Source organism: Spermophilus citellus, assembly GCF_964194105.1.
Source record: "Spermophilus citellus genome assembly, chromosome: 12".
Classification (NCBI taxonomy): domain Eukaryota; kingdom Metazoa; phylum Chordata; class Mammalia; order Rodentia; family Sciuridae; genus Spermophilus; species Spermophilus citellus.
Genome location: NC_138198.1, coordinates 28819242 through 28843074, shown reverse-complemented (window position 1 = coordinate 28843074; position 23833 = coordinate 28819242). Strand labels below are relative to the sequence as shown.

General features: G+C 42.6%; 1 protein-coding gene and 1 pseudogene across 2 annotated transcripts; both read right to left on the bottom strand.

Annotated features, from left to right (window-relative positions):
* Positions 1-2847: 2847 nt before the first annotated feature.
* On the bottom strand, positions 2848-23608 carry LOC308631391 (E3 ubiquitin-protein ligase RNF213-like; the record flags this gene model as incomplete). Its single annotated transcript, XM_081262606.1, has 7 exons — positions 2848-3021; positions 3625-3744; positions 8670-8787; positions 13987-14042; positions 16491-16644; positions 21967-22156; positions 23563-23608. The coding sequence occupies 7 exons, from the start codon at positions 23606-23608 to the stop codon at positions 2848-2850; spliced, it is 858 nt and encodes a 285-aa protein (XP_081118732.1).
* LOC308632018 (26S proteasome regulatory subunit 7-like) lies at positions 17175-18430 on the bottom strand (annotated as a pseudogene). The gene has a single exon. The product of its transcript is annotated as a 26S proteasome regulatory subunit 7-like (transcript).
* Positions 23609-23833: the final 225 nt, after the last annotated feature.

The following is a 23833-nucleotide window of genomic DNA, read 5'->3' as shown; positions in this document are numbered from 1 at the left end:
TTATTAACAGATGCCAAACCATGTAACCAGATTCTAAGTCTCCCAATCTATCAATAACCTTTAAGTTTAAAGCACACCTGTACTTTATTTCTAATCAAAGATCCCCATCTAAAGAATCCCCCTTAAAACTTATACTTAAAATATCCTAAAGTCTATAAACTATTCTTAAAACATCTTAAGGACCCATAGAGCTAAGAACTTAAGAATTCTAAGCTTAAGAATCTAAATAAAATAATATTTACAAAACTCCAAGAATAAGCCCAGGATGGCCAATTTCATTCCTTTCACAGTCCCAGAGTTGCTACCCAGGGCAGTTAGACAGGGAAAATTAAAAAAAAATGTACTGGGATTGGAAAAGAAGTACTATCCTCACAGACAGATAACACAGTCATCTATATTGAAACCTCAAAGAAGACACACTGTCCCTTGAGTGCCTCACTAATGAGCCTGCAAAGGTGTAGGACACAGAGACAAGGTGCAGCCATGTTTACAAGGGCTAGTGATGAAAAGTATAAAAAAAATTTAAAAAATAATTTTTAAAAATATATTTTTAGTTGTAGATGAATACAATACCTTTATTTGATTTATTTTTTATGTGGTACTGAGGATCAAACCCAGTGCTCAAACATGCTAAACAGGTGCTCTACCACTGCACCACAACCCCAGCCCTGAGAAAATAAATTGTTACAATAGCAAAGGAATAAAGTACTTAGGAGTAAATTTCCCAAAAGGAATGCAGACCTCACTATTTGCAAACTGAAAACCACTGTTGAAGGAAATTAAAGACCAAAATAAATGGGGAGACATTCCAGGTTCAGAGACCATGAGATGTGATATTGTTAAGAGGTCAGCACTCCCCAAACTGACCTACAGATTCAAAGCCATCCCTGTCAGAATCTCAGCTGCTTTCCTTGTAGAAAATGACAAAGTGATTCCAAAATTCATATGGAATCCCAAGGGATCCAAAAGAGTAAACAATGCCAAAAAGAGGAGAAAAAATCAAGAGAACTCATTCTTCTTGATCTTATGACCTACTGGAAAACAATGGCAGTGGAGACATAGAAGTATGTGAGGGGAACCCTCATGGCTGCATCAACAGACCTCTGACAAGAGTGCCAAGATCACGCAAGGGATAAAGTACAGTACCTTCCTCAAATGGTCTGGAACAGCTGGCTCTCCACATACAAGAAAATATGCCTGAACCCTTACATCATACCATGTATAAAAAGGAACTAATGTTAAGAGCTAACATTCTGTAGAGCTTTCAGAAGGGATCTCTCCATGATAGAGCACTTGCTTAGTGTATGGTCCTAGGTTCAACACCCAGTGCCAAAAACAAAACAAAACCTTTTAGAGGGAGACACAGGTAAATCTTCATGACCTAGGATTTAGCACCAAGATTCTTTGATGTCAAAAGTACTAGCAACAAAATAAAAAAAATAGACACATTGAATTCACCAAAAGTAAAAACCTTCCCAGGTATGGCAGGGCACACCTGTAATCCCAGCTACTCAGGAAGCTAAGACAGGAAGGTTACAAATCTGAGGTCAACTTGGGCAACTTTGTAAGAATGTGTCTCAAATAAGAAACAAAAAGAGCTAGGGATGTAGCTCAGTGGTAGAGTACTCCTGGTTTCAATTCCTACTACCACAAAAAGAGAAAAACATTAAAAATCTCTGTGCTTCAAAAGAAACCACCAAGAGTGAACACAATCCATAGAATGGGAGAAAACACTGTCATATCACACATCTGACTGGAGATTTGCATGTGATTATCCAAAGAACTCTCATAAGCTATAATAAAGGGAAGACATACAGCCTAATTAACAAAATGGACCAAAGATATGAACAGACATTTGTCCAAAGACATAGAAAACAGGAACATCTAATAAACAAATGAGAAGGTACCTGAGGTCATAGCTATCAGAGTCACCAGAGAAACCACTTCACACCCCGAGCCTGCACAGTCACAGGTCTGAGAGCACAGGCTGTGGGGGTGTGGAGGGTCAGGACCCTCCTAGGCTGGTAGCTTACATAGAAATGGTCCAGCCACTGTGGGAATGGTCCATACAGTCCTTCAATCACACAAGTACCAAGTGATCTGATAGCGACTCCACCGTAGGCACAGAGAACATAAATAGCATGTCCACAAGAACCTGTGTGTGGAGGTTCACAACAGCAGACTTGTAATGGCCATCAGTCAAGGAGAGCCCAGATATCCATCAGGGGACAAAAGGACCATAAAAGCACACTGTGTCCATATGATGAGAAACATGTAGCCATGAAAAGGGACAAAGTACTGACAGGTGCTTCAGCATGGACAACCTTAAACACATGCTTAAAGAAGCCAGGCACCCAAGGCAACATCCCACAGTTCCTCCCACTTTGCAGGAAAAAAGCTAAATGAACCGATAGAATATTTTCCCTCTTTTTCTGAAGTGTTGGGAATAGAACCCAGGGCCAAGCTGGGCAAGTGTTCTATCCCAACAAGGATGGAGTATATTTAAGTTAAGAAGCTTCTTTCCATAGATGTTTGGTCAACCTTTGGTGTCATTTTCTGCATATCTGTTGGGCAAGAGTGAACAGGCCATAAACAAACCAGTGGCAATGATCACAATGGCAGTTGGAGGCGCAGCCCACCAGATCATCTGTACTGTGGCTAGTGAGCATGGCTATGGTTTTACACAGAATGTGTGGCCACCTCTGCAGCAGGAAGCCAAGTTGTATCTCAAGGAGTGGGTAGAGATTGCAGCAGGAGTCCAAAGCCAGGGAGGGGGCACCCAGGACCCAATCCTGGTCAGCAGAGGCCTTGGAACTAGCAGACACTTAGGGCCTAAAGCTGGCTATGTCAGCAAGCAGCTATAAACCCAAGCACATTTCTCAAGAAGAGATTGGTCACCTGGCAGGCAGAGCTCATAGCTTCGATGATACACTTCTCAAAGCTCCTAGCCACACTGTCCTTGAGGCCAGCAGAATCCCACTGAGGGCTGAAGAAGGCAGAGATCTGGGAGAGAGGTCTCTCCTGCAAACACCGAGGTGGGTGAGGGTGTGAGTGCCTGGTTGTTCTGTCCCCCTCCTCCCTGCCCTACACTAAGCATGTCCTCACCAGAGGAGCAAAGATAAAACCAAGTTAGTCTCTTCCCATTCTGCAGAAAATGCAGACAGAAGAGCAGCTTGTAAAAACATGCAAAATTTGAAAAAGATCAATTTTTTCTTGCTTTTGTCTTTCTAAAAACATCCATTTAATCAGATCCATATAAAACACTCATGGAGAAACCAATTTTCCTGGGTCACAGACCTTCATTAAAAATGAAGGGCATTTTTTGTTTGTTTATTTCCTCCATTTTGTCACTGTGTTTAATAAGGCTCCTGCCACCAGCAGGTCTCTTGGAGCACCTGTACATGGAGAGCTTGATGACACATATGTCTAGGGCCCCAGTGAGAGCACAATCCCATTCCCTGGCTCTTCTCAAGAATGTCACACTAGAACTCTGAAATGTTTCTGTGGTCAAACTGCAAAGCCCTGTTCAGAAACAGAAATGCAAAGCTGGGGTGGATCCCAGGGCCTGCACATGCTGTGCTCTGCTTGTAGCCCCAGGTGCAGTCAGCTGTCTGGGCTCATCACCATGTTGATGGTGTTGTTGATGTCTAGTACCTGCTTGAGCCTCCCTTCCATGTCCCCCAGCAGTGACTCCTTCCACCCATACTCTGCAGGAAAGTTTATTTCTACCAGCCACTGCCAGGCCTGAAAAACCCACATTAAGTGACAGCTACAGAGACAAATATACACCACAGGAATATCCTACAGCAAAGACAGTAACAACAAGATGTGGGGGCACCTGTGGTCCCAGCTGCTCAGGAGCCATGGTGGGGGGATCTTGAGTTAAAAGCCAGACTCAGCAACTTAGTGAGGCCCTAAGCAATCCAGTCTCTAAATAAAAAAAAAAAAAAAGAAGAAAAGGCCTGGAAATGTGTCTCAGTGGTTGGGTGTCCCTGGATTCAATTCCCAGTACACACACACACGCACACACAAAAGGAAGAATAAGAAGCACTTTGCTAAACCACTTAAAGGCAGCATCCTAACATGCCTCCAAGCCCAGGTAGGCATCCTGTTCATACACCATGTCTGCTCAGAACAGGCAGACTTCAGAGGACAGGAGCCTGGAGCAGGTGCCCCCACCCACGTGTCTCCATGTGTTTTTACCTGACATCTGGATCCAAGGTCTACCTTGGGACTACAGTGCACTTACTGATCACGTCTCTTTTCTAGAGAAGTTCACTAGCCTTATCTTTCTGATGTTGACAATTTTGAAAAGTTCAGGCCATTCTGTAGACTGTCTCTTGACCCAATTGGCTCACAATTTTCACATGATCACAATAAGTTTGGTTGGGATGCTACTAAGCTAAGTCTTGGATCACCACATGAATTTAACTCTATCCCTGTGGTGGGCCTGCAACCTCAGCATTTCCTGACATTCCAGCATAAGGAGTTCTTGTCTCACCTGTTTATCTCCCACTGATTAATGGAGGTGGCTTTTCTTCTAGGAGCAGCATTGTGTGATGGGAAATGGAAGTTAGAAGACATAATTTGGCCATGTGGGGTGGCACACACCTGAAATCCCAGCTACTCAGAAAGCTGAGGCAGAAGTTTCCGAAGTTCCAGGGTATCCTGGGCAAATTAGCAAAACCATATCTCAAAAAAAGGGCAGGGGGTGCAGCTCAGTAATAAAGTGTTTTTAGGTCAGTCCCCAGTACAAAAAGAACAAAGAAAAAGAAAAAAAAAGCCATGATGTGATGTGGGTGTGCTCAGTTCCCAAGGTTTCATTTATTCTGTAGGTGTTCATGGTCCCAGGGTACCTTTGCCAGAGGACTCCTAATGGACAGAGCTGGCAACTATCTGAATCATGAGTTTCTACTGCTATCTCTAGCTCCTTCCATACCACAGAGCTCTTCTCTCCCTTACTTCGTATCTACCTTCTCCTGGTGAAAAAGAGCCCTGACTTACAACAATATCAATAGCACATTCATCTCCTTCACTTATAAAACAGCAATAACAGCAGCAACCATCTCATAGAAAATGTTTAATTAATTTAATTTTTTAAAATCATTACTACTTCACTTAGAATCATTCTTTCTTGCCAGGCATGGTGGCACATGCCTGTAATCTCAGCAGTTCAGGAGGCTGAAACAGGAGGATTAGAGTTCAAAGCCAGCCTCAGCAATGGCTAGGTGCTAAGCAACTCAGTGAGACCCTGTCTCTAAATAAAATACAAAATAGGACTGGGGATATGGCTTAGGGTTGAGTGACCCTGAATTCAATTCCTAGTACCAAAAAAAAAAAAAAAAGGAATCTTTCTTGTCAGTGGCTGCATGGCTACCTGTCACTCATGCTTAACACTTAGGGATTATACCAATTAGAATCCTGTAATAATATTTAATCCAATTGCATTTTCCTGGGATTTCAGTCTGTTGGTATAAAAACTTCACAAAGAAGTTGGAAGAGGGTTTTTATACCCTTGATTGAAAAGAACAACCCTCTAGCCCTGCGGCCACCCTTGTCCATACAGTTGGGGTACCCCTGCCTCACCAACTCTATGTGAAGACCATGAGCAGGTTCCAAAGTCTCCATGGAAGATTGTGGCTCAAGGGGGATAACCTTCAACTTCCAGGACAGGGAAGAAGACAGCCAGGCTGGAGAGAAGGCTTGGGGTGGGCAGGACCTCCTACTCTACCTCCTTCCATTGCAGCTGCTAGAGCCTCAGGCTCCCAGAACCCATCAGGCATTAGCAGTCTTCTGATGCTGGGGTGCCTATTGTGGAATCCTCCCCCATGTCCCAGGTTTTCTGGGAGGAGTCCATCCTGTCAAATGGCTTCACCCAGCTGCCAGCTAAAGGTGCTTTCTGTCATCTTGGCCTTCTTTTCCCAGTGCCACACAGCTGGCTTGCAGCCTCAGACCTGAAACAGAGCCTGATGGTCCTCCTAGCTACCCCTGCCTCAGTGTGACTGTGCCCCCATCACACTGTACCACAGAGTCACTGACCCCCTGCCAGGCAAGGGGCAATGTCCCTTCCTCAGAGTAGGGGCCAGGGCTCATGGGAAGGCTCAGGATGAGCCCAGGCCTCCAGGATGAGGCACTGTTGGTCCAGTGTTTGGTGATTCCTCACTATAGTGCATGAACAGGTTCTGTAGCCTCAGGCAAAGTTCACCTGGATCTCCTCAGGTTATGTGAACAGGACAGTTGAAACCTTCCAGAACATGCTATTTGTTAACACTGTGATCAGCCAGGATCTCATGGTGGCCAGGACACCCTGGAAGACATCTGTCAGAGAGCCCTTCCTGGCTGCAGCTCCCAGGCCCTCTGCCATGTCCTGTGGGCACATAAAAGGTTTACCAGCTCTGCTCTGGGCTCCCCACACCCAAGCCACCTGACACAAGCAAGGAGAAGGCATGGGTGTTACAGGTCCCCAAGCAGACTCCAACTCACCAAGAGTCTCCAGCAGCAGGGGCACATACAAGAGCCCTGTGCTTTCTTCAGATCAAGTGAGAATAATACACCCATGAGCAGAGAGCTTCCAGAGAACCCTGGGCCAGTGGACCATCAAACTCCTGGCACCCACTCCTCAGGGATGTAAAGTAGTCCCTCTTTGGCCTGGAGGCCAGCCCAGGGCACTCTGTGGGGATGGCCACTGTCTCTCCCCTCCCCACCTTCACCACCACATCCATAGAACCACCCCTTTTCAGGTGACCTGACCATCCCTTGGCCCCTTTCTCTGCACTCCAGGGGTATCTGCCAGGGAGAACATGAAACTCCAGCATCAGGACCCTCTTTAGAGAGGCCTCTCATGAGCTCCTCAGGGCTGCACAGCCTATGCTCTTACAGAGCCCAAAAAACTTGGATCTGCCACCTCCTACCCCCCTCGAGGCACACAAAACCACCCCAGCACCTCTGACTGGGCAAGGTGACAAGGTGGCCAAGCAGACGCCATTCCTGTCATAAGAAACCAAATAAAGTGGAAGAGACAACCCACTCAGGCAGTGGGAAGAGCATGGTCCCCACTCACAGTAAGTGCCAAGGTAGAGAAACACAAAGATCTGGGAAGGCATACCAACAACAGAGTAGGGGACACAGGCTCCAGGCAGGTGACCAGAGCACAGGGCACAGGTGAGAGCAGGGCAGGAGAGCACTAAGGGGTCTCAAATGAATACAAAACAGGGCACCCTTGCACGAACACCTTCCAGGACAATCTAGACACCTCAGTGAGTTATGCATTTCCCTTGTGCTAGGCCTCAGGCATTCCACCAACTCCAAAAGTGGCCCCAGCCATACACTATCCCATCCTGGTGTCATCCAGGATTGAATAAAGGTGGTAAATAAATAAATTGTAGGAACAACCCTGAGGCTGAACAAGCAGCAGGGCCCTGAACTGTGCTCTGATCCTCACAGCAGCCACCTAGCTGACCACTTGACAGGAGACTCCCACATACCCCAGCAAGTTTTTGCTTTGGTCAATTTTAGCTTGGCATAATTTTATTTATGCCAATAGTATTTGTGACCACAGATCTGGGACCCCAACCAATAATGAGGATACTTCCTTCTGCAGAAAAGTAAATCCTAAATAACTGACAAACTTCTGAAGCACCATCTATTGGGAGCTGGCACCGACCTGCGATGGATTAAATAGTACCACTTGGGAGAAAGCAGACACCTTATCAATGAAATTCATCCTTAGTACCTGTAATTCCAGCAGATCAGAAGGCTGAGGCAGGAGGACCCCAAGTTCAAAGCCAGCCTCAGAAACTTAGCAAGGCCCTAAGCAACTTAGCAAGACCCTTTCTTCAAATAAAATACAAAAAAGCCTGGGGATGTATGTGGCTCAGTGGTTAAGCACTCCTGGGTTCAATCCTGGTACTGGAAAAAAAATTAGAGTGTGTCTGTGGTATTTTAAAGAAGAAAGGCTGAAAGAATAAAATGAAAATGTAGACTTGACAATCTCCATTCCTAATATCACAGTACTGATATGCAAAAAGGTTAAAAGAGAGTCGCTCTGAGATGCCACTCTCCATCACCCACAGCAGAAGCTCAGGACCCACAGTGGAGAAGCTGCATAGCAATGCAGAGTTCCCAATTCGGCAGCAGGATTGCTGACCTTAGACACAGGTGAGAGGACTGAGTGTGAAGGCCAGGGGCCTTCAGTGGCAGGAATTAAAATGAGGTTCTCTCTCTTGGACACAAGGGTGAGGATGACTGTAGGCCAAGGGGCACAGGGACCTGAGCCAGGCTCTTCTTCCATGGTGTGTTGCAACATGAAGAGAAGTGTTCTGATGGGAAAGACAGGGCACAGATGTGTGCTTTTTGGGGGACGGGGGGGGGAAACAGGCCCTAGTTTTGTGTGAATAATAGAATCAAGGAAAAATAAGACAAACATCTTCTTCCTGAGGCCAAGAGCAAAGTGTGTAATCTGAACAAAACAGAATCCAGAATCTAGGAGATGCCAGATAAATACCTAACAGCTGACTTGACCAATCTGACTCATCCAGGCATTCCAGAACTCCACAAGTTCCCTTCTAAATTAGGCTGCATGGAATCCCAGGCCTCTCCTGGGCATGACATTTGGTCCATAAATTTCACTCACCACTGGAGATCTAAGTCCAATGACTCTGCAAAATGACCCCAACAGACAAGGCAGGGATCTCATAAAATCGCAAGTGTTTGGTGATCTTGCAGACAGCTTCATGGAGCTTCAGGCACACAGTCAAATAGGACTCTAATGAGGTTTTCTCAAGAATCCTACCCCCTAGGAGTCCAGAGAGATTATTGAAGTCATTGGGAAATGAGAAAACAATATCAATTATTGGTTACCAGTCCATTCCCTTTAAAAGATCTATAAGTATGCCTGTACTCACAGCTCCTCAAGAGGCTGAGGCAGAAGGATAGCCAAATTTAAGGCCAGCCTCAGCAAATTAGCAAGGCCCTATCTCAAAAGAAGAAATAAAAAGGGATGGGGGTGTACTCAGTGGTAGAATGGGTTCAATCCCCAGTCCCACAGATAAATTAATTACTTAAAACAAAATAAATGACCTACTAGTAAGGCATTTACTTGATCTCCTCCAGGCTTACAATAGGTCTTAAAGTTGTGACTGAGATAAAAAGGGAACATATTTTAGAGGGAATGCCTTCAATTTTTCTCCATTCAGAATGATGCTAGCCTGAGGCTTAGCATAGATAGCTTTTACAATGTTGAGGTAAGTTCCTGTTATCCCTAGTTTTTCTAATGTTTTGAACATAAAGGGATGCTGTACTTTGTCAAATGCTTTTTCTGCATCTACCGAGATGATCATATGGTCCTATCTTTAAGTCTATTGATGTGGTGAAAAACATTTATTAATTTCCGTATATTGAGCCAACCTTGCATCCCAGGGATGAATCCTGCTTGATCATGGGGCACAATTTTTTTGATGTGTTTTTGTATCTGATTTGCCAAAATTTTATTGAGAATTTTTGCATCTAGGTTCATTAGAGATATTGGTCTGTAGTTTTCTTTCTTTGAGGTGTCTTTGTCTGGTTTTGGAATCAGGGTGATGTTGGCCTCATAGAATGAATTCGGAAGAGCTCCCTCTTTTTCTATTTCCTGAAATAACTTGAAAAATATTGGTTTTAATTCTTCTTTAAAGGTTTTGTAAAACTCCGCTGTACACCCATCCAGTCCTGGGCTTGGTTGGTAGACTTTTGATTGCTTCTTCTATTTCATCCATTGATATTGGTCTGTTCAAATTGTGTGTATCCTCCTGACTCAGTCTGGGAAAATCATATGACTTAAGAAATTTATCGATGTCTTCACTGTCTTCTATTTTATTGAAATATAGGTTTTCAAAATAATTCCTAATTATCTTCTGTATTTCTGTAGCATCTGTTGTGATATTGCCTTTTTCATCCCATATGTTAGTAATTTGAGTTATCTCTCTTATTCTCTTTGTTAGCATGGCTAAGGGTCTGTCACCACTTCTATTCAATATAGTTCTCAAAACACTGGCCAGGGCAATTATACAGATGAAAGAAATTAAAGGCATAAAAATAGGAAAAGAAGAACTTAAATTATCACTATTTGCAGACCACATGATTCTATACCTAGAAGACCCAAAAGGGTCTACAAAGAAACTACTAGAACTAATAAATTAATTCAGCAAAGTGGCAGGATATAAAATCAACATGCATAAATCAAAGGCATTTCTGTATATCAGCGACAAAACTTCTGAAACGGAAATGAGGAAAAACACTCCATTCACAATATCCTCAAAAAAAATAAAATACTTGGGAGTCAACCTAACAAAAGACGTGAAAGATTTATACAATGAAAACTACAGAACCCTAAAGAGAGAAGTAGAAGAAGATCTTACAAGATGGAAAAATATACCCTGTTCATCGATAGGCAGAACTAACATCATCAAAATGGCGATATTACCAAAAGTTCTCTATAGGTTTAATGCAATGCCAATCAAAATCCCAATGGCATTTCTTGTAGAAATAGATAAAGCAATCATAAAATTCATATGGAAAAATAAAGACCCAGAATAGCAAAAGCAACTCTAAGCAGGAAGTGTGAATCAGGCGGCATAGCGACACCAGATTTCAAACCATACTACAGAGCAATAGTAACAAAACAGCATGGTACTGGTACCAAACCAAGCGGGTGGACCAATGGTACAGAATAGAGGACACAGAGACTAATCCACAAAGTTACAACTATCTTATATTTGATAAAGGGGCTAAAAGCATGCAATGGAGGAAGGATAGCATCTTCAACAAATGGTGCTGGGAAAACTGGAAATCCATATGCAACAAAATGAAACTGAATCCCCTCCTCTCGCCATGCACAAAAGATAACTCAAAATGGATCAAGGAGCTTGATATCAAATCAGAGACTCTGCATCTGATAGAAGAAAAAGTTGGCTCCAATCTACATATTGTGGGGTCAGGCTCCAAATTACTTAATAGGACACCCATAGCACAAGATTTAATAACAAGAATCAACAAATGGGACTTACTTAAACTAAAAAGTTTTTTCTCAGCAAGAGAAACAATAAGAGAGGTAAATAGAGAGCCTACAACCTGGCAACAAATTTTTACTCCTCACACTTCAGATAGAGCCCTAATATCCAGAGTATACAAAGAACTCAAAAAAATTAAACAATAAAATAACAAATAACCCAATCAACAAATGGGCCAAGGACCTGAACAGACACTTCTCAGAGGAGGATATACAATCAATCAACAAGTACATGAAAAAATGCTCACCATCTCTAGCAGTTAGAGAAATGCAAATCAAAACCACCCTACGATACCATCTCACTCCAGTAAGAATGGCAGCCATTATGAAGTCAAACAACAATAAGTGCTGGCGAGGATGTGGGGAAAAGGGTACTCTTGTACATTGCTGGTGGGACTGTAAATTGCTGCAGCCAATTTGGAAAGCAGTATGGAGATTCCTGGGAAAGCTGGGAATGTAACCACCATTTGACCATGCTATTGCCCTTCTTGGACTATTCCCTGAAGACCTTAAAAAAGCGTACTACAGGGATACTGCCACATCAATGTTCATAGCAGCACAATTCACAATAGCTAGACTGTGGAACCAACCCAGATGCCCTTCAATAGATGAATGGATAAAACATGTGGCATTTATACACAATGGAGTATTACACAGCACTAAAAATGACAAAATCATGGAATTTGCAGGGAAATTGATGGCATTAGAGCAGAGTATGCTAAGTGAAGCTAGCCAATCCCTAAAAAACAAATGCCAAATATTTTATGTGATATAATGAGAGCGACTAAGAACTGAGCAGGGAGGAAGAGCAAGAGGAAAAGATTAACATAAACAGAGACATGAGGTGGGAGGGAAAGGCAGAGAAAAGTGAAATTGCATGGAAATGGAAGGAGACCCTCATTGTTATACAAAATTACATATAAGAGGTTGTGAGGGGAATGGGAAAAAAAAACAAGGAGAGAAATAGAGAAATGAATTACAGTAGATGGGGTACAGAGAGAAGATGGGAGGGGAGGGGAGGGGGGATGGTAGAGGATAGGAAAGGCAGCAGAATACAACAGTTACTAATATGGCATTATGTAAAAATGTGGATGTCCCCTTCTGGGTCTATTCCCTAAAGACGTAATAAGAGCATTCTACAGGGACACTGCTACATTGATGTTCATAGCAGCACAATTCACGATAGCAAGATTGTGGAACCAACCTAGATGCCCTTCAATAGATGAATGGATAAAAAAAATGTGGCATTTATACACAATGGAGTATTACTCTGCATTAAAAAATGACAAAATCATAGAATTTGGAGGGAAATGGATGGCATTAGAGCAGATTATGCTAAGTGAAGCTAGCCAATCCTTAAAAAACAAATGCCAAATTACTGCTTTGATATAAGGGGAGTAACCAAGGACAGGGTAGGGATGAAGAGCTTGAGAAGAAGATTAACATTAAACAGGGATGAGAGGTGGGAGGGAAAGGGAGTGAGAAGGGAAATCGCATGGAAATGGAAGGTGATCCTCAGGGTTTTACAAAATTACATATAAGAGGAAATGAGGGGTAAGAGAAGAATAATACAAGTGGAAGAAATGATTTACAGTAGAGGGGGTAGAGAGAGAAAAGGGGAGGGGTGAGGAGGGGAGGGGAGGGGGGATAGTAGAGAATAGGATAGACAGCAGAATACATCAGACACTAGAATGGCAATATGTAAATCAATGGAAGTGTAACTGATGTGATACTGCAATCTGTATATGGGGTAAAAATGGGAGTTCATAACCCACTTGAATCAAACTGTGAAATATGATATATTAAGAACTATGTAATGTTTTGAACGACCAACAATAAAAAAAAATAAAATAGGAAAAAATAAATAAATAAATAAGTGAAATAAAAAAAAATGTGGATGTCTAACCGATGTGATTCTGCAATCTGTGTTTGGGGTAAAAATGGGAGTTCATAATCCACTTGAATCTAATGTATGAAATATGATATGTCAAGAGCTTTGTAATGTTTTGAACAACCAATAAAAAATAAAAATTAAAATTAAAAAAAGAGAACAGAGTCCTTTTGTTTTAGCTCAGCAGTTGGAGCTCTATCAAAAGCAAGTTAAAATATTTGCAAATACCTTCCCTTATTCAAAAAATAGCAAGGGATGAACATTTCCAATCATTAAAATATAACAAGAAAAAAATCAGAGAGATACAGGAGTGAGGGAGGGAGGGTGCTAGGAAAAGAGTGTGCACTGTGTGTGGAATTTCTTCCACCTGATGTGAACAGGTTTTGCATTTACTGACTGACTGTCTGTTGATATGAAAAAGGACCCTGCAAAGTCACATGGGCTTGCCATGCTGGGAGACCCTGAGCCATGAACCATGTCTGTACAGCCCAGGAGCTTGGAGGAGGGAGACCAGCAATGCTGAGAGGTTCCAGGAACACCCAGGCCCCTTTTCTGCGTTTTATGTGCTGTTTATGGCAAAGGTCATGCATAGGTGCAGGAGTAAATGATTTTGCAAGGCCACCTTTGATTTTTTGTTTCAAACTGACTCAACTTAGAAAAACCATAGAACTAAGTGTTAAACAAATGCAGAACACATACATTTTCTCTATGACAATGATCATTTAAAAATATGTGAAAACACAAAGGCCAAAAAGTTGGGTGGGAATGAAGCAAAATCTCAGCACCCAAGAGCTGTGATTTGCTTTTACATTTTTTTTTTTTTTTTTTTTAGTTCTCGGTACTGAACTCAGGCCTTACACATGCTAGGCAAGTGCTCAACAGCTGAGCTACATCCACAGAAAAAAGAAAAAAGCTAGATGTTTGGATTCTGGATTGACAACTGCAGAGGACACTGGGGCACTTGCTGGTGTACCAACCTCCCATTTTGACAGGAGGCAGCCCACACCACATAGGAGCCTGCACAGGGGGATGCACCAGCTGTTCTACTTACACATCCTGATAGATGTTCACAAGGTGCATCAGCATTTTGAAAATGTTCCCGACATGCTAGGGCAGGAAAGAGAAAAAGAAATATGAAAGGCTCAACCAGGAAACAGCTGCCGAGACAAGAAGGGAGAAGGGCACAGAGACTCACCCTATTCTCCCTGCACACAAGCCTCAAGGGCTCAAGAGCCAATTTCCATTTTCCACCAGTGAAATGCATGCTGTAAATTTACACCATTTTCTTTCTCTTTTTTCCTTTTTTCTTTTTTATTTTTTGGTTGGGGTTCTTTTCTTTTTTGAAACTGGGGATTAAACCCAGGGCTTTGCTTATGCAAGTTAAATGCTCTGCCACTGAGCTACATCCTAGCCCTTACACTATTTTCTTCTTTTTAAAAAAATAATAATTAATTAATTAATTCTAATTAGGTATATATGACAACAGAATGCATTTTGATTCATTGTACACAATTGCAGCACAACTTTTCATTTCTCTGGTTGTACATGATGTAGCGTTGCACCATGTGCAGTCATACATATACCTAAAGTAATGATGTCTATCTCATTCCACCATCTTTCCTACCCCCAGACCTCCTCCCCTCCCCCCTTTGCCCAATCAAAATTCTTCCATTTTTCTCATGCCCCCCCCAATTATGGATGAGCATCTACTAATCAGAGAGAACATTCAGCCTTTGGTTTTGGGGGATTAGCTTACTTTGCTTATCATTATATACTCCAGCTCCATCCATTTACCTGCAAAGCCATATTTTTACTCTTTTTTAATGCTGAGTAATATTCCATTGTGTGTGTGTGTGTGTGTGTGTGTGTATATATATATATATATATATATATATATATATATATCATAGTTTATTTATACATTCATCTATTGAAGGCCATCTAAGTTTAGCTATTGTGAATTGAGCTGCTATAAACATTGATGTGGCTGTGTCACTATAGAATGCTGATTTTAAGTCATTTGGATTTAGACCGAGAAGGGGGATACTTGGGTCAAATGGTGGTTCCATTCCAAGTTTCCTAAGGAATCCATACTGAGTTCCAGATTGGTTACACCAATTTGCAGTACCACCAGCAATGTATGAGTGCACCTTTCCCCCACATTCTCGCCAACACTTATTGTTGTTTGTATTCTTGATAACTGCCATTCTGACTGAAGTGAGATAAAATCTTAGTTTTGATTTGCATTTCTCTTCTTACTGTAGATGTTGAACATTTTTTTCATATATTTGTTGATTCAGTGTAGATCTTCTGAGAAGTGTCTGTTCAGCTCTTTAGCCCATTTATTGATTGGGCTGTTAGTTTTTTCGGTGTTTTTTTGAGTTCTTTATAGATCCTGGAAATTAGTGCTCTATCTGACATGTATGTGGCAAAAATTTGCTCCCAAAATGTAGGCTCTCTCTTCATCTCATTGTTTCTTTTGCTGAGAAGAAGCTTTTTAGTTTGAATCCATCCCATTTATTGATTCTTGATTTTATTTCTTGTACTTTAGGAGTCTTGTTAAGGAAGTAAGGGCCTAATTTGACATGATAAAGATTTGGGCCTACTTTTTCCTCTATTAAGTGCAGGGTCTTTGGTCTAATTCCTAGGTCCTTGATCCACTTTGAGTTGAATTTTGTGCATGGTGAGAGATAGTAGGGTTTAGTTTCATTTTGCTGCAAATGGATTTCCAGTTTTCTTAGCACCATTTATTGAATAGGCTATCTTTTCTCCAATGTATGTTTTTGGCACTTGTCTAGTATGAGATAACTGTATTTACATGGATTTGTCTCTGTGTCTTGTATTCTGTACCATTGGTATATGTGTCTATTTTGGTGCCAATATCATGCTGTTTTTATTACTGTGGCTTTGTAATATAGTTGAAGGTCTGATATTGTAATGCATCCTGCTTCACTCTTCTTACTAAAGATTGCTTTGGCTATTCTGGGTCTCTTATTTTTCCAAATGAATTTCATGATTGCTTTTTTTATTTCTATGAGGAATGACTTAGGGATTTTAATTGGGATTGCACTGAATATGTATAGCACTTTTGACAATATTAATTCTGCCTATCCAGGAGCATGAAGATCTTTCCATCTTCTAAGGAAGGTCTTCTTCAATTATTTTCTTTAGAGTTCTGTAATTTTCATTGTAGAGATCTTTTACCTCTTTTGTTAAATTGACTCCCAAGTCCTTATACCATTTTCTTTACCTCAAAAAGCATAATAAGGAAAAATAGCAACTATGAAATGTGTGACGTTCACAGCACCATCTAACAGTCATAAATAACACACAGCTACTGTTCTTGTAAGCTCTATTTACCAAACCAGAATCAACTCTGGGAAGTCAAACTTCAATCCTGAGAAATAATGACTTCTTATTTCAGCAATTCTTTTATTATTTCTTAGCATTTTCCCCAACCTGCCCTTCAAGACAGAAGATCCACAAGCATTCAATGTGCAGCTTGTAACCTGCTTTTGCTAAGCAAGAACCTGACACCCAACCCCCAACCAAAACCTCCAAGAGATCTTCTGAGATCTTCTGAAGCTGTTGTAGCCTGTAGTGAGTCTCTAGAAAACAGTCCAGGATCGGAGCAGGCATGAGACTCAAGTACTCAGTGGAGTTTTCTGTATAGGGAACCAGGCTTACCAGAGGCAGCAAACTCAACCAGGATCAAAAGAGATACTCATCCACACACAGAAACTTCTTCCTGCTCTCCATGAAGTTAAGAAACTGGCTCTGAATGAAGAGATCAAGACAGAGACTAGGGCAGCAGTGAGAGAACTGAGCAGACTGAAGACAAGGAAAATCAAGGTCCAGAATGCTCAGATTTTAGTGGTGATATCAATACATTGTGAAAACAGACATACAGAGCGAATCAAATGAAAACTGAACAAAATAGCCAAGTGTATGGCACACCTGTGATCCCAGCAACTCAGGAGGATGAGGCAGAAGGAATGCAAGTTCAAGGCTACACTCAGCAATTTAGTGAGGCCCTGTTTCAAAATTTAAAAAAAAAATTAAAAAGAGGCTAGAGATGTGACTCAGTGGTTGAGCACCCCTGGTTTCAATCCCTGGCATCAAATAAATAATTTTTTTTTACAATTTTTAAACCATTTTTTTTTGTGTGTGAGGTGCTATTAACAAGTCTTTATAAGCTTAAGATTCTAACTGAAGTTTTCACTTGAAAGCCTTTGGGGCTCAGTTGTATGTCATGTAGCGAGGAGTAGCACTGAATTTGGCATAAGACTTAATGACTTATTTACAGCTTCCAAGAAATCCTTCTCAGTAGCAATTTTTTGCCATGCTCGGATTGCAAACATACCAGCTTTTGTGCAGACACTTCTAATCTCAGAACCAGTGCTATCTGGACATTGTCATGCTAACAATTCAAATCTGATATCTCTTTCAACACAAATTGAAGGAGAATGAATCTTAAAGATGTGAGTCTGACCCTCTGAATCAGGTAAACTAAATTCAATCCTGTATCCAATATCCCTGGCCTCATCAGTGCTGGGTCTAGAGTATGAGGTCTGTTGGTGGCCATCAGCACTTTAATGTTGCCTCAAGGATCAAAAACATCCAGCTGATTAATCAGTTTCAACATTGTTCTCTGTACTTCATTGTCACCTCCAGCACCATCATCAAACCGAGCCCCCAATGGCATCGATTTCATCAAAGAAGATAAGGCAGGCTTTTTTTTTTTTGTGCTGGCCATTTCAAAAAGCTCATGAACCATTCGAGCCCCCTCTGCAACATATTTCTGTACAAGTTCAGATCCAATAACTCGAATGAAGCAAGCATCAGTCCTATTAGCAACTGCCCTGGAACAGAGTGTCTTGCCTGTGCCTGGGGGAACAAACAGCAGCACACTCTTGGGAGGCTCAATGCCAAGGATAACAAACCTCTCTCTTCCTTACTACCACCAACATCACTGTAAGTGACATCAGGTTTTTTCTCCATTTGCATCATGGTAACTGTTGCATCAATCTTAGGAAGCAGTGGAATGTGGATTTGATACTTATTTCTGTCCATACCAACTCTCATCCCTTCTTCAATGTCAGTAGGTGCCACCTGATCGCTGAGGTCTACCATGAACTTGGCAAACTGTTTCACATTGATAATGTATTTTAGGTCCTCTGAATCAGCATTAATTATCTTTGTACACCTTGCAACCTGTAAAGGCTGTTCACTCTGGAGAGTTTGCTTATCTGCAGCCAAGTCCCAGAGTGCTGGTGGGGCCAGGCCAGTGTCAGATTCTTTAATACCAGTGAGCTCATTAATTTTCTTAAGAAGTTGTTGAATGTCATCCTAACCTGCTTAATCTTCCATGAGTAAATACTCTGAGTGTAAGTTTTCAGCAAGGCAATATCCCCCCTTATCTAGAGCTCGGATGGCTTGTCATCCTTCTTATCCTCTTTGATTTTCCACTGATCAGCACTGAGGTAATTCAGCATTTTTAGGAAATGCAAGTGTCTTCTTTACTTTCTCAGTGATTACACAGCATCTCTAAAATAAATTTTTACAAAAAATCATTTCTATTTGGCTTTCATTTCAAAATATTCCAAAACTAGAGAAGAGATGGGAACAATTGAGTTCACTGCCTTTATCCCTAATGATAGCAGCTGGCTCCCAGTGGACAGGGAGGGTAAGGGGACAGGGAACTCCACACATGACAGTTATCTGTGTGGGGAAATGAGTGAAAAGTTGTTTTCACATTTAATTAAGATTTGTTTTAATTTTTTACTTAAATTTGATTTTAAAAATCTTTTTTTGTGTGTGGTGTTGGGGAGGCAACCTAGGGCCTCACCCATTCTAGGCACACCTCTGCCACAGAGTGCAGCCCAGCCCCCTACAATTTTTCTTGTGTAGGTTTTGCTTTCTATGTCTTCTTTGAAGAATCTTTCCTCACTCCAAGATAATCTTATTTAGAAGCATGCTGTTAACAGATCCAGGCATGTAAGGATTTTCCAGAGAGCCACCTGCTCAGCGTGGTTAGGAACCTGTGCCCTTGGACTGCAGCACCTTCAGGTTACTGAGAGTTGTCCAGTTCAGAATGCAGCCGTCTTGCTGCATGTGCCCACGGGCACACCTGAGAAGGGTGTGTGTCCTGCCATGTGGGGTGCTGAAGTTCCTGGGTGCCACCTGGGACTGGTTGGTCTGTAGCTTTCTCCACAACATCTGTACCATATTCATTCTCCTGCCTTTTGTTCCATCAGTCACTGAAGAGGAGGCATAGAGCTCCACAGAGCTATGGATCTGCCCACTTCTCCTATCAGGATTCTGGTTTGGGGTTGGATTTGATTCTCCATCCTGGGGTTTAGTCCTACTTGGTACCTTTGTTCTCTATTCCTCTGTGACTCCTACTTTGACTTTTTTCTTTTTTGTGGTGCTGGGGATGGAATATATGGTCCCAGCCAAGCTAGATAAGTGCTCTGTAGCTAAGCCCCAGCCCCAGCTCTGGCCCTGTTGTGGCTTTTGCATATTGCTTAGTATTCCAGTTTATCATTTATTTAGCTTAGAGTTTTGCATCTCTGGGTCCCCTTTCTCCTTCTGTAGCACAGTTCTCAATGGGGACAGGGGTATTTAAGCCCCCCTCCTACCCAAAGGGGCCTGGCAATACCCAGAGACACATATGCCTTTAAGAACTGGGGTGGAAGCAAGACCAGCAGCACCTTCCAGGTGGGGGCCTGGCACACTGCTCAACATCCTACAGTGCACAGGATGGCCTCCACTATACAAAATGGCCTTATCCCCAAAATACAATGGTGCTAACTTCAGGAAATCATGCCAGAATTACATTAGACATAATTATTATTATAATGATTTTTTTTGTAATGGGGAGTGAACCTAGGTGCACTCAACCACTGAGCCACATCCAAGGCCATTTCTTAAATCTTATTTTGAGAAAAGGTCTCATTAAGTTGTTCAGGCTGGCCTTGAACTTGTGATCCTCCTGACTTGGTCTCCCAAGTCTCTGGGATTTCAGGGGTATGGCACCTCACCTGGTTTAAAAGTTATTTTTTTTTAATGGTAGTAAACTCAACCTGAATTTTACCATTTCAACAATTTTCCAGAATATGCAATATGTCAATGACATCACATTGTCACACAACCAAATTTCAGGACTCTTTTCATCTTACAAAACTGAAACTCTGTCCTAATTAAAGACTAACTCCCCTTCCCCCAACCCTGGCAAGCCACACTACTCTTTCTCTGCGTGTGAAGATGCTAGGGACCTCATGGGTGGAATCACATGGTAATTGCCATTTTGAGGTCTGCTTTGGTTCATTAGCTCAACGTCCTTAGCATGCATCTGCAGCATGTGACTGAGCCTGCCTCCATGGCAAGGCTTAGCACCCTATACAAATGCCACCTCTCCCTCCTCCATTCACCTTTCCACAGTCCCCTGGATTCAGTGAGTCTTTTTCTCCAACTGCCTTCAAGACTATCTTTCTTTGGTGCCCAGAAGTCATGACTGTGCTGGATGTGAGTGACCTGCCCCTGTCCTTCCTGGAGTCTGCAGGCTCTATGGGGTGGTACTCTCCATGCTGGGAAACTCAAGCATGATCCTTCTTCTTTCCTTTGGCCTTTTTCTCCTCTTTACTCACCTTGTTTTCACCCACAGGCCTCAGAAGCTCTGTTTTGCTCTTTTCCTCTCTGCAACTTCTATATGTGAGCATTACATTTCTATTTACCAGTTCTCCAGTTTTTGGCCCCTTCCCCCTGCTGTCTCCAGGTGGTTACTGAGCCATCAAGAAGAGTCTCCATATCCACTTCAGGTGTCATCTTCCCACTCAGCTATTTTCTTAATACCCCATGATTTCCACTGTTCTTCTGAAATCCCCCATCTGTTGATAACATTGTCCACTTTTTCTGAAGGTCCTCTACAATATTCCTCAAAGTTGTTCTTTTTAAAAAAATTGCTTTTTAGTTGTAGTTGGATACAATAACTTTATTTAATTTATTTATTTTTATGTTGTGCTGAGGATGAAATCCAGGGCCTCGCATGTGCATGTGAACGTGCTAGATAACTCTAATGCTGAGCCACAACCCTAACCCCCTCACAATTGTTCTTAACACCCTCCCTGAATCCCCCCACTTAGGCCATTTATGGGTTTTACCCCCCTATTTTCTCCCTGGCCATACAGCAGCTTTTTCTCAGGACAGGGGTTATGATGGAGAGGAGCCAGGGCTTTGCTGTAGCTTTAGTGAGACTCAGGTCGTAGAAACTTTCCATCCTTTGATGGTAGGGCCACAGTACCCCTAGCAGAAGCCAGAATATGAGTGTCCACAGCAACTGGCTCCCATCTCCTGCTTCACCCTTCAGCAAGCTCTGTGCATCCAAATCTCAAAAACAGTGAATTTTCCAGTTCTTAGTCCCTCTCCCCACTGGATGGCCACTGTCTTGTACACACTGCAGGGCCCAGTGAGCCCATGGTCATTTTCTCTGTACTCTTGCCTACCAACACATCCATACCCCAGGAGGACTGAGCCTCCCACACTCAGGACAGTGCACCATTCTCACAATCAGAGAGCAGAGAGTGTGGAAGTCTTCTGCTTCTTCCAGCCAGTTCTCTGGCCTGAGCCTTATGGCCAGCAAAAGGAAGATCTTGCTTTGAGCCCTACAAAAAACTCACTCACCACTCCCCACTCCAGCTAAAAGGCAAAGTCAGAGGCCATGAACTAAGGTTTGCAGTACTTGGAGTTGTTTCCTGGGACACACAGAGGTGCTAAGTGTTTGTCACATAAATGAGTAAACACACATTAACACAGTTATAAGAGAAAGAATGCCCAGTACAGTGGCCAAGCCTGCGATTCCCATTGATCCAGAGACAGGAGGATCACAAGTTCATGCCAGGCCAGACAACTTAGCAAGACCCGTGTCAAAAATTAAAAATTTAAGAAAGGACTGAGGATTTAGCTCAGTGGCAAAATGATAAAGAATCATTATTCCAAGATGTGCTTATATAAATGCAGCTTTACAACTTACTCATTTAGCCATTTTTCCTGAAACTGAGAGAAGGGGATTCCCTTGAGGGCATCCCAGATGTCCTCAGGCTGGCTCAAAAAATTCTTTCTTGGAGGGACCAGCTGCATACAGTAGTGCAGGACAGGGAGGATGCCCAGCCAGTCAACAACCCTTATAGCCATGCACCTTTGGCACAAGTTGACCAAGTACTCTTGGAAGGGAACCAAGACCTAATGTGAGCTGTGGTTGGCTGCGTCCAACCTGCCCTGCAGTCTGATGTCCTAGGAGAGAAGGAAAATCCACTTATACCCTGCAGAAGGAACATATGGCACACCTGGACCAAATCCCAGACCAGGGGACACAGGGTGGCAAGTGGGACAAGTTCCCTGGAACTGAACTGGGATGGGTCCCAGTGCAACAAGACATCACATATCCCAACAGACTCCCACTGGAGTCATATCCACCCACTTTACACAGCTGAGGGATTGAGGCCCTCAGTTTCCAGCAAAGGAATTCACACAGGGCCTAGGATTTGAACCAGACAGTCTGGCAAAGGTGGAACTAAACACAAAGAAAACTTAAAAAAAAAAAAAACTGGGATTGAACCCAGTGACACTCTACCACTAAGCTACATACCCAATCTTTTTTATTTTGAGACATAGCCTCCCTAAGTTGCCAAGATTGTCCTTGAACTGTGATCCTCCTGCCTCAACATCCTGAGTCTCTGGTATTATAGGCATGTTCCACCATGCTCAGCTACAAAGCTACTTTTTAAAAGGAACAACACATGGTGTATATCCCACAGGCACAGAAATAAATGCTTCTTTCTTTTCTCAAACCCATGTACAGCTGTTTGTAGATTTCCTTATCAACATCCTTCTTTCACAGAGGGCACAGAAACTGCCTGGGTCTTTAAAACTTAGGAAACCCACAGCTGCTAAGAGCTCAGGAAAGGCCACCTGATGTTACCCAAGCTCAACCCAAACAGAAGCAGAAGAGACCCTGATCCTCTGAGCACACTTCATAAGAGGTCTCCCCTACCACATTAAAGGCCATGGCTAACCCAGCAGGGGCAGTGTGCTTCAAGAGCTACCAGCACAGGTGAGACAACAGGGATAGCATTCCTGTGGGTTTTGCAGCTTTCCTATGTGACACCTGCAGGCAGGCCTTGGCACCAATGCTAAGTCATGTTGAGCTTGAAGAGGAAGGTCCTCCAAGGAGAACATGTATTTTATATTATTTATATTATATATTTATTTTTCCAGATATGGTTCCACTAAGTTACCCAGGCTATCCTTAAGCTCTTGGGTAAAAGCAACCTTCCTGCCTCAGCCTCCCAAGTAGCTGAGATGACAGTGCCGTCATGGTGTCTGGCTCTGTGAAGCTTTTTGAAGTCAGGGTATTCAGGAGAACACAGAATTTAACAACACTAGCAATGACACACATGCCAGGAAAGTGAAAGGAGCAAGTGGTGACATGACTGTGGTTTTATTTTTTCCCAAAGTGTGCTCAGCCTTTCTCTGACAAGCACTTACCTCAAAACCAGATAAAAATCATGATAAATGGCTATGAAACCTCTGACAAAAACAAACATACAAACAAAAAAACCTAGGATACCTCTCAGATGTGCCCAGGATATGGTGGAGGTTGCTGTGTAGAGCATCTTGGGAGCAGTAACTGGGGCAGAGGATGGAGCACAGTGAGATGAGTTCCTTCCAACAAGCAGAGTCTGGCATCTTCCACCAGGAAAAGGAGGACAAGATCCCTTCTCAGTCTGCTCCTCACAGGGCAGCTTTCAATCAGGGCATTCCCACTTCCTTCCAAAAATAATCCCATCTGCTTTTTCAAACACTCCCACAGGTGTTTCTTCACCTGAAGCAGGGGGTAA